A 12,134-nucleotide genomic window follows, 5' to 3' on the forward strand; every position below is an offset into this window, starting at 1 on the left:
GTGTAAATAAACCTCTTGAGTCCAGATCTGGATACAACTGCTCTTCAGTGAAAATTAACTCTCAAAATGAGTAGAACTGTAACTTAAGGCATTCAGACAAACCTTGTAAGGGCCAATGCATTATCTGTGGAAAGTCAAATGTCACTGTTCCTGACAGCAGCAACAGGCAAACTATATTGTTCAGGACCACGGTGTGGTGCAGTCCCCACATGACCATGACTTTGGGTCAGTCATTCACTCCCAGCCTAACCTACCTCACACAGTTGCCTTTCTGAGGACAAAGTGGAACTATGTAAGCTGCCTCAAAGTCCTTACAGGAGGAACAGAAATGCAATATAAATGCAACACAACAGCAACAGTGACAGTATCAATAACAGTAGCAGGAGTATTAAGGCAGTTTGCAGCAGGGCTGCACATAATAGCTATATTTAGAAAGTCGTATCAATGTAGTGTGTGTTTGTGTGTATGCACTGTTGAGACTGTTTTCATCTATGGAAAGGAACTAAAATTATGGAAAATTGTTGTTGCAGAAGGCTGTGCAAGGTGATTCTCAAAGTGAGAAGAACTGTGACCCAGAACCAGTTTAGCTATGATATCTCACTTTGGGAAAGCACTCCCAAGAAGGCTCACGTCAGGCCAGCTATGCTGTTGTAAACTGTCCCGACAGCTTCAATAACTGGGTGGTATGTCATCATCACCATCATCATGATGATAATCATAATCTTTTTAGAGCCATTTGGAGACCTTTCTATTTGCCTGGGCTTTTTAGGTTTTGATTGAGAGTTTACCTGGCTATAAAAAATTCTTCTGGGGTTGCCTTCAGCCACTGCACAATTTTTAAAAGTGAGGTTACACTGTATTTTTTTAATGTGAGGCAGAACAATTCACGAGACCATCTGTAAATGGCCACAGAATTGCTCCAGCCTCATAGCTGTGGATCAGCACTTGGATCCCCACCTCCTCACAGTACCCCTGACATGGAATGAACCATGCCAGATGGTTCTCTGAGGTCAAAAGGGTGGGGAGGGGAGGGGAGGATCCAGTGCTGCCAAGATGTAACACATCCTGGCAGCATCTCAGCCTCCTTCCTTTGCATTCTGAGGCACCTCCAAAATCAGGTGCCTGAACCCTTTGCAGGGTAGAAGCACAGAGGTGACCTGTGCTTCCATGGCACTGCATCATTTGGCTGTAATCCTCTGGGTTTGGAAGGTCATGGACAGCCTGACTGACTTTGTGTACTTGAAAAGTAATATATGGATGGTTAAAACAGATAAATTTGATAGTGGTGAAGTAAAATGTACAGCAGGTAAAAGTGATGATTTTCTGATTCTAAGGGGGGAAAAGTGGTGCATTAAAAAAAGCCAATTCTAATCAACTCTGAAAACTGCTAGAGAAGGTCCAGTCAGAAACAAAACTAAAAAGAGGCAGAATAGCTGGCTTTTTATTAGAAACATTACCAGAGAAACAAGGTTGAAATTTGTCATTTTAAAACGAAAAGCTAAAAGGAGAATAAACTAGCTCCTGCAAGATAACTTTTATGATATAAAATCCACCCCCTCCCAAAAAAAAAAACTGACAAAAACTATGGTTGGTAAGATTTGTCCTGAGAAGACAGTAGCTAACGAAGACAATAGGTATGGAAATATCTAGCAAGCAGCAAGCAGTGTTGGGAAAAAGGCCAGTTATAACTAACACATTTTATCTTTACCAGCATTGTAATGCTATCGCTAAACAAACAACTACCATGTTAACTTACATGAAGATACAAGACCTATTTGGCCCACTCTTTAGCATGGTAAACTTTTTTGATAAAATACTGTGCTATGTTTGGAAAACACATCAATACAAAAATGGTAAAGCTAATGTAAAGACCAAAATAGGTTAGAGACCCAGGAAACCTAGCCATGAAGAGAGACCAGGGGTCATTTCCTGAAAATATTTATGCCGCCCTTTAGCAAAAGCTCTTGCAGTGGAAAACAATAAATTTATAAAAACCATCAATATATAAAAGACACAAGACAATGCAAAACTTTTTCCTACAGCATTATGAATACCTAAGCACAAAATATACAAATCAAAGGTAAACACTACACATGTTTTATTATCATGGCACTCGGACCCATGTTGCATTTTGAGAAGAAACTGGGATTATAATTTAAACAGGCATGGTTGCTATTTGATGCATTTTGTTTTTAAGCAGCATATGTTTTCATGCAGCATATGAAAAGTCTCACTGGAACCAACCCAAAGGAGGACAGTTGCTAAGTTTTACAATATATGTGGAAAGGCTATTTTAAGACACTTCTGCTTTCTGTGTGGCAAAACAATCTCAAATTGCAACCAGAAGTGTATGTTGGACACTAAAAAGAGCTTTCTCTTGGTATTGGAGCAGTATGCCTAGGAGATTCAACCTCACAGGCATCACCTCCGCAGCAGGTTAGAAAAGTAGTAACCTGGCCCTATTTAGATTTATTCAAACCATGACAGGGGAAACTGATAGCATTGTCTTTTAAGGTCACTTCTACTGAAATGTCCACAGGAGTTCATCACTAGAAATGAGAATCTAATTATTTTAAGCTGTGTCAAAGATTGTCCTCAGAAATGACTCATCTGATGATCCAAGAAATTCCCTCCAGTACTACCTTTCAATAAAGAAATCTTGTGAGAATTACCCCATTAAAAGTTCTACTAATCCTGCTTGTCCAATCATCCCTATTCTGGCCACACTGCACAAGGATGGCCCAAAAGATTAAAAAAGTAACACATTTTTAAAGCTTATCCTTTCAACTCAGAGGATAGGCTTCCTGCCACATGAAGCCAGCTATTCACAACCCTGTTGTACGGCAAGGAAGGCAAGTTAGGCAAAACAGCCAACGGACTAAATTTTAAACTGTGTTTCCCTCACAGCATACATTAATTTCAGTCCTTATTGGCTTTTGTGAGAGTGTATTTATATATATAGGCAGTTATATAATATTGCCACAGTATGAACACACAATAGGCAAATATTACTCACTTCTTCTACTTGAGGTAACATCAGTAGGGTCTCCTTGCATGCCATCTAGACAGACAGACAACTCTCCAATTCCATCACTTGGTTCTCGGTCACCAAAAAGCTCCATGTTTACAATCACTTCTTCAACTATTGAGAAGCCAGGGAAAATCATTTTTCTTAATGCTTTAATAGTTTTATTCTAAAATGTATTAGTTACAATTAATTGTAATAATTGGGAAGACGTTAAGATATGACTCAATCCCACAGATAATATTTAGTGTAGTTTAGTGATCTCTGCACATGCTGATCCACAAAAACCTTTTTTACCAACTGGGTTTGATTTCCTTATTTAAATTAGTGTTCTGGAGTCTAGTTCTCAGTTTTATAGTGAAAACCATGTTCAGCCTGTGCAATCAAGAAATGAGTTCATATTCAGCAGTTGTACTCAGGTCTATTGTCACAGAAGCATGTATTTGCTCTTCTAGAACTAAGGTTCTGGGACAGTCTGCTGTAAAAGAAACAGGATCAAATTTTAGCAAACCTTCCCTATCATCTTTCAGATGTTTCAGACTACAACTCCCATCATCCTTTACCATTGGCTGGAGCCAATGGGTATTGCAGTCTAAAACTGGATAGCAGTGGTTGAGGAAGGCATGGAATACTTTATTGTTTTTACATTTCTTTTCATGACAGCCCCAGGCAGTGTTATCCTTCTTTCAAAAGTTTGTAAAAGAAAGATTTGTTTGTGAATACCTTCAAGAACAAATAAAAGAACATCAATAACCGTATAATACTGCACCAAACAGAGCCAGGGTGGTATAGTGGTTAGTGTTGGACTGTGACAGAGGAGGCTGAGTTTGAGTCCTCATTTGGCCATGGAACTCATTTGGTACCTTTGGGCCAGTCACTGACTCTCAGCCTAACTTACTTCACAGGGTTTTTGTGAGAATAAAAACAGAAGTGGGGGGACAAGTACCAACAAGTACCATGTAAGCTACGTTGTATTCTTCAGAAGAAGAAAGAGCCAGCATATGAACAAATAAATAAATAAAGATACATATTTTCTGTGGTTGTCTAACAACTCTGGAAGCACTTTCTTCAAGAGTTACTTGAAGCCTACACACCGTGTAAATGGACTACACACCGTGTAAATGGACTGCAGAGTGTTCCTTCCTGGACTATCTTTCATTGAACAGTTAGGGCAGCATTCTCCAACCTTGCACTTGCCTGATGCTTTGTACTGCAATTTGCTAACCTGGTCTGAATCCGGGGGGGGGGGGGGGGGGGGGGGAATTGCTGTTATAAAAGCAAAATATTACAGGTTTCCAACATTAGGTAAATATGTTCTGATGAGTATGAAAGGGGGAGAAGTGGGAGTGAAAAGTTTGAGTGAAATGTCACAGTTAAAACTAACCACAAGTAACACCGATAAACACTTTCGGTTTGCTTTGTAAGTGCATCTGCCCAGTTGCAAACACTAATGAGAAAGTGCTTATCTTTTCCGACGAGCTGGCCACTATATGTTTGAATCCCGTTTGCGAGAAAACTTGCTGGCTGAATTTCTCGCACTGAAGGCCTGCTTGTACACTTCTCAATAAAGGTGCTTCTAGCAAGGATCTGATTCAAAACACAGCTCAACACTGTTACAGTGCTACCTTGGCTCACGAACTTAATCCGTTCCAGGACTCTGGTCATGATGCAAATTGGTCGTGAGCGAAGTTAAATTTCCCCATAAGGTTCAATGTAAATAAGGTTAATCTGTTCTGTAACTATTTTTTTAAATCAGAAAAACATGAATCAATGTGACAAAGAACAACAAAGATCTGTGGCCATCTACTCCCCAACCCCGAGCACGGGCATTTCCCTGCCCCCACAGCACGACCACGATCTTGCCCGTCATCCCTGCACGTGGCCGTCATCCTGGCGCACTGGGGGGAGGGGGAGATCGTGCTGGGGGGGATGGCTGAGATCGCGGTTGTGTTTCTGCAGGAAAGATGGGCGCAATCACGGTGTGCTCATGCAGGAAAGATGGGTGCGATCTCAGCCATCTCCCCCCCCTCCGCCCCCAGCACGATCTCAACTATCTCCCCATTCGGGGGGGGGGCACGATCACGGTTGCCACCCAATGTAGTTTGCTACCTGAGTCAAAATTTTTATGAATTTTTGTTCACGACCCAATTTGGTCATGAACTGAGGTGTTCGTGAGCCAAGGTACCACTGTACTTTGACACATTCTGCTGGGTTGGGAAGGGCTGAGCTGAAGTTCTGCACAGCTTTCACTTTCCATCTCAATCTTACATGGTGCTTCCACTAAAGCTACAAGTAATATGGCTAAACTAGCCTTGATTCCTTCCTTGTTTCTTGTGATCATTTCCACACCAACATATGCCTCAAGACCCATTACAAAACCAGTGCATGTTAGTGAGCTTCCTAAAGTGTATAGATTAATTGGAATGTTACTGCAGAAAGCATTAAGTTGATATTTGAGAAAGAGCTAAGAACTGTCTTCTAGACATTGCAACAGGAGAAAAGCAACAGTTTGATGCTGTATAAAGCATGCATGGCAGTCTGTTCCAGTTAAAAAAAACATAGAATTATTCATTCTCCATCCCCACAAAGGTGTCCAGGTTTGAACACTCTAGAAAAATTTAAGACTACCCTGATATGTGGAAGCTCTGTCACATTAACAGAGGAAAGAGTCCTCGGCCTTGCTCCACTCTTGAATTTTACATTCAATTTTATGCATGTATAAAAGAATATGAGGAGAATCAAACATGTCTAGTATTTCCCAATGCTATCAAAAAGTATGCATTTTCACCCACATAGTTTTTATGCAAATGTCACAGAACAGATGAAGATTAAATAGCTGCAAAAGTTCCAAATAATGGAAACAATAAAGATATTTTTGTATGGCTCCTGACTCTCTTCCAATTTTTTTTTTTTTTTTTTTTTGTGGTGGCAAGCTAGAACAAATTTATGTAGAATGCCACATTTACATTTTCCAACTTCATTGCTCCTAATGCTTTTGAAGGTTTGTGACGACTGTGTAGTGTGATTATGACACAATTAGGCTTTTTAGAATTTAACAAAATATTGGGCAGGCAGGCAGAGAAGAAAATATTTGTCATATTTCCTAGGATAATTGGTTGCTTGGAAATTAACATTCAAATCGTTATAGATAAATAGCTCATATAGACTATCATTGAAGATATATTACAAGCCTTCTTTGCTGCTTCTTCAAAGGATGTAAAACATATATAGGATTATAATTTAATGGTGCCAGACACTGTTTGTAGAACAGATTTGATTTCCATCCTTCAGCCTGTTCAACAAAGCACCCTCATATTTGTTCTCAAGGAGATTTCAGAGAGGAGGGGGGTGCAAGGAAAAAGAAAGGAAAGAAATGTTGTATCATGAGTGGAAATTGATTCATACAATGTTGTTATAAGCCATCATGTTGTTTCCAACATATTGGTGACCCTATGAATGAAAGGCCTCCAAAATGTCCTATCTATGACAATCCTGCTCAGCTCTTCTAAATTCAAGGATGTGGCTTCTTTTATGGAGTCAATCCATCTCATATCCATCTTCCTTTTCTTCTGCCTTCAACTTTCTCTAGCATGATTATCTTCTCGAGTGAGTCTTGCCTTCTGTTTCATTATATATTTTTTAAGCCAAAGCTTAGACTTCCATGACAACTTCAAAATTTTTGCTTCTTACCACACTTTGGAAACTGAGAAATGGCACATGTGAATATGATCCAGTACTTATTGTGCAATGCTCACCACATTTATAAATTTTTTATGAACACTCTGTCATGCAAGTTTTTCATAATTCCTAAATGTAGCAGTTTAAAAGGCTAAACTACATGTAATGCTAAATGGAATCTGCTGTTCCATGACTGTATTTATTTATTGGCATTTTAAGATTAGCACCACAGTAGATGGGGAGTTTAACCTCCTCATTTCCTGCGACAGTCCCAGTGAAAATCTTCCCATCTGAAACTGCTACTTGGACCATAGCAGAAGCTTTACTGGCACCCTCATGGTACAGACAGCAATTTGGCAGAGGAGGATTTTTACTGGGACTATAGCAGCGATGGAAAGACTTAGCTCCCTTTGCACTGAATTGATAAATTAAAGATTCACTTAATATGTGAAACAGCATCACCTGTAGTTTGGCCATAAATCTGTTTATGCAAAAAGTAGCTCCAAGTCCCCACAAGTTGTAAGCAAAAGCCTACTGAGGACTGTGGGGGTGGGGGTTGGGGAGAAGCTGTCCAATTTATGCCATGTTAGTCTTTCAAGGGTCTTTCAAATTTTCTCTTTGATTACTTTCCTCTGTCTCCACTACAAAGTTGTATCTACAGCACAATTATGATGTATCATGATGTTTGAACAGCATCACACTACAAGATACTAAAATAAAATAATGTAAACAGTATGTTCACAGAAAAAAGGCAGTTATATTGTTGAATTCTTCAGACTTGTCCTTTCCTTTCTAAAACAGAAGTTGTTATTGCATATGCAGGAATGCCAGCACTGCTAGTTTAATTTTAGGGTACTTGCTCTAACATACTTACGTTTCATATTGTTTGCTTTTAGGGTCTCACCAATGTCTAGAATGGCACTTCCTAGTAGGATATCAGACTTCAGTGTCTGGTAATTCCATACACGAAAAGTTAGTTTGCTGTCATTAGAGACAATTCTAAAGAAAGAAAATTGCATAATGATTAATCTAGAAGTAGTGATGTTGTTTTTAGCCCCTCTGATTTAACTTTCATACATCATGTTACAAGGATCCACTACCATCATGGGAGTATTCGCATGCCCAATATTTGGAAATAAAGCACCACAAGTAGACTGTAACAGACTTATTCTTAAAAAGTAATTGTTACTTTATATTTCTGGTCATTGGAGTTGTTTTATTTTAGAAAACATAAATCTGAAATATGCTTTCAATCTGCAGAAACTATTATTTATCACTTCTCAAACTTGCTATTTTTTTAAACACTTTACACGTGCAACCCAATGCATGTTTAGACAGAAAATAGTCTTATAATTCCCAGAATGTTGTGGACAATTTGGCTGGCTGAAGGTACATTTGGAGTTGTAGGACTTTCTCTCTCTAATCATTCATAGGATTGCATCCTATGATTGCTTACATGCATAATAATATTACATCTGAGTTGATACTCCCAATTGCAGAGCAAGCATAAAGGAAATAAGAACTGTGTAAGAACTCCACAGGAGGCATTGCTCCTCTGTAGAACAATTTGTTAAAATATAGTGAGCTTTCAAGGGAGACTATGTACAGTTAGTATGAGAAAGTTACATTTATGTTTTCAGAAGCACAGAATGAGTAACCTTTTGTACAGTTAAGAATACATGATTATAAAAAGGTATTTGCTAACTCTCAATAAATTCCACCAGGAGATTTCACATGACTGGTTCAGAAAGCTTTTAGAAGCAGACTTAGAAAAGTCCTCTAAGAACAGTTTGCACTCTTTTTTACCACAGTGAAAAGGTAGCATTTCTACCGAGAATCAGAATAACTCTATGAATACTTTTATTCCTTTTCACCACATCCTGTAAAATTTTGGGTAAGGTATAAACAGACTGTTAAGTCGCTTCCCTATATACACTGTGCTGCTCCAGCCTTCTGCTTCTTATGGTATCTCCCTCCAAAAACCATTCATGTGGAATAGGGGACTCTATGGTACCACACCTAAAACAGTGCAAGAGGCTGCACCTGGAAACAAAACCCCAGTCCATGTGCTTTGGCTTATTAAACTACAGTTCCACTCTGTGCAAAATCAAAACTGCCACTTCTGCAACATTTTAGCCATTGTTCTGCAAATTACACAAATATGTTTCAAACAGGTCTGATTAGTTTAAAGAATCCAAATTCCCTAATGGCAGAACTTAGGAATGACTCTAATCAGAATTTTTACCCCTGTGAATACAAACATGACCTCTTATAAGAATACCCCTACATTTTTCCAGAATTAATATCCATCCCATAATTATATAAGACTTGCATATTGCATCTTATTGAGACTTAGAATGAAGAACAAAGCTGAGAACATTTGCAAACCTACACTGTGAGATGTTGTTTCCATTTTGGGCTATTAGTCTTGGTGCATTTTTCTGTCTTCTTTGACTGTCCATTCACTGAGACTTCTACGTAAGGGCTAGGTCCAAACCATTTGTTTTTGTTTTCTTTCAATTTTGCAGAAATAACTGTTGGAAACAAATTAAAAATGAAGTAGGAAGTATAAAAAATGTATTATTTATTTCAGTAATGTCTAAAGACATCACTATTACATCACATAATAGAATGTGAAGCCATGCTGAACTGTGATTCTTATACATTGATAGAAAGTAACCATGATTTTTTTTAATGTTATCTGCCACAACCCAAACATATTCTCTCCCAGTTAATTCATTTAAACAGAGAAAAGAGGAAACATTTACTTAGTCATCATGACACTAAATTATCTGATTCAATGAATATATAAAAGAAACTGACACACATTTAGATCATGTTGCAGCCTCTCATTCTGGAATTAAATGCTAAAATAAATATTTTAGCAACTATTTTTCTACAGTGTCATCATCATCTTCTCCTTCATTATTTCTATACTGCCCAACTGCAGATGCTCTCTGAACAGTTTATAACAACACATAAAGCACAGTACAAAATATAGACAGCAATAAAATCATCATAAAAATTACCAGATAAAATTTAAAAGCCAAAATTAAAACAAGTGTAACAAGTTGCAACAGCTTTTACAAATAAAATCATAAGATCTGTTTAAGCAGCTAACATGAGTTCCAATATAAAAGTAAACTAATTAAATATGTCACAAAAAAGGGAGAGCCTTAACCTGGCATATTATAGTTGATGCAAGGCCTCAATGAAGAGCTTGTTCCATAGCTAAGAGCCCACCCCAGAAAAGACCCTTCTCTTTGTTGCCATTAGCCAAACCTCCCTTGGAGTGAAATTGGAGGCAGGCTCCACACAGAATCCAGGTAGCCTGGGAGAGATGTTCCATCAGGCATTGTGGTCCCAAGCCATGTAAGGTTAAAACCATCACCATGAATTGGGTTTGGAAGAATATAGGCAACCAATGCTAGGGGTCCAGAATTAGTGTTGTATGTTGTTGTTGTTGTTGTTGTTGTTGTTGTTGTTGTTGTTGTTATTATAACATTTCTATGCCGCCCCTTGCCGAAACCTCGGGGCGGCTTACAACATGATAAAATACATTGTCTGATCATCTGGTCCTTGTTATTATCTGGCTGCTCCATTTTGCACAAGCTGCAACTTCTGAACAGTCTTCAAGGGCAATCTCATGTAGAATAAATTGCAGTACTCTATTTTAGAGATTATCAGAACACAGATTACTTGAAAGCAGGCTATCTCTGTTGAGCTGGGCCATAGCTGAGCCATCAGCTGAAGCTAGTAGAAGGCACTCTGAAACACTGAAGCCACTTGCGCCTCAAGTGACAAAGGTGGCTCAAAGAGCACCCCCAAGATATGAACCTGCTCCTTCAAGGGGAGTGCAACCCTATCTAGGACATGATGAATCCCCTCCCTCCTATCAGAAGAACCATCCAATAGCAATACTGATACATGCATTATCTGCCAGAAGAGGTGCGGGCCCTCCAGATATTTTGGCCTACAACTCCCATCAGACCTCATCACTGGTTACAGTGGCTAGGGGCTGATGGAAACTGTAACTCTCCAAACGGCTTGGACTGCAAGGTGCCCATTCCATCCGATAGTATCTCTACAGGAAGCCTATCTTTCCCAATAATTGTATTACATTTTTCAATGTAAACATGATGATGTATCACATTCTTAGTTCTGTGTTTCCATGTATATTTCATTTTACTGCACCAGACCATCCACATTTTATCCTTTTTACCAGCCATGTCCACTGTAAGCAACACATGTCAAAAACCGGTGGCTGTTGCAGCAACATAGTTAGTCCAATAAATAAAGCTGTGTGTCACCATTTTGCTTTGATGGTATTAATAGCTCTATACAAGCCCAATTTGGCATCCAAAAAAGTGTCAAGTCTCTCACTTCAGTTACTAAAGTGTAATCAAAAATTAGTTTTTGACAATCATGTCTGATTTAGAACACTGACGTGTGTTCTTCAGTTTGCAATTTAAAGTATATGGAAAATAAGCCCAATTCCAGAAGAACAACATTTAGCCACAGTTTTGTTTTTCTTTAGAAAATTTTATTACTCAGCTACAGCAATTTTACTATTTAGCTAGGTAAATAATTCCTGTACCCAAGCAAGCAGCCTCTCTTTCTTTTCTGTTCATACATATTCAGCACTCTTCTGTCAAAGGCATTCACAACTTCTTCTAACTATGATTTTCCCCTACTTCCAAATGCTTAGATCCCTATACTTGTTTCATGTCCACTCTAGGATTCTCACAAGCTTCTTGCCTTTACCTTCAAAACTTTTCATGGCCGTGCCTCCTCTTCATATTTCTTCTCTTTCCTAACACATTTCTTCCCGTTATAATCATTCATCCAGCTCTATCACCTCAGCCATTCAAATGTCACCAACCCATCGAAATTCTCCACCTGTCCTCCTGTGCTGCCCATTATGCCTGGAATTCTTTGTAGGATCACTTTGCTCACAACTTTTAAAACTTTTAAACTCACCTTTCCTGTAAAGCTTTAGAACAACCCTCTAGACACTATTGAAACTATCACAAGAAACTGAAATAATTTCACATTTGTGCCCGTTTACCCTGCTTCCACTTCTTCATTCTCTGTTGCTTCCCTGTGCCTATTTTTAGACTGTAAACCTCTTGAGGCAGGCACCAGCCAAACCTGTTCTTTGTGAAGTGCCATGTACACAGATGGTGCTATGTAAACAAACAGTAATATTTTTACTGTACCTCTGCTCTAATTTCTCAACTGGTGCCCTTTGTGCATGTGTTGAAGCAGCTAAGAGGTGGCAGCTGTTTGACTACATGCCATGTCACTTGTATTAGACAGCAGTGAGGCCTATTGGAACATTCCATGTGTTGCATGGAGATAAATTATATATGACTTATCCCGAAAAAGCAAGACTCCTGGTTGCCTTCTAGATCGATTTGTATGCCTCTTC

General features: G+C 38.8%; 1 protein-coding gene across 2 annotated transcripts in view; it reads right to left on the reverse strand.

Moving 5' to 3' along the window:
- ITCH (itchy E3 ubiquitin protein ligase) overlaps nucleotides 1–12,134 on the reverse strand; it is a 75,548-nt gene that overhangs the window by 45,503 nt on the left and 17,911 nt on the right. For both annotated transcript variants that reach the window (XM_044447656.1, XM_044447655.1), the window contains exons 3-5: nucleotides 9,096–9,237; nucleotides 7,578–7,702; nucleotides 3,017–3,142 (exon numbers count right to left, since the gene is read on the reverse strand). In XM_044447656.1, the coding sequence (XP_044303591.1) occupies nucleotides 3,017–3,142; nucleotides 7,578–7,702; nucleotides 9,096–9,237 (393 nt within the window). The remainder of the gene's footprint in view (nucleotides 1–3,016; nucleotides 3,143–7,577; nucleotides 7,703–9,095; nucleotides 9,238–12,134) is intronic.

Source organism: Varanus komodoensis, unplaced genomic scaffold (assembly GCF_004798865.1).
Source record: "Varanus komodoensis strain SLA01 unplaced genomic scaffold, ASM479886v1 scaffold52, whole genome shotgun sequence".
In the NCBI taxonomy this organism is placed as follows: domain Eukaryota; kingdom Metazoa; phylum Chordata; class Lepidosauria; order Squamata; family Varanidae; genus Varanus; species Varanus komodoensis.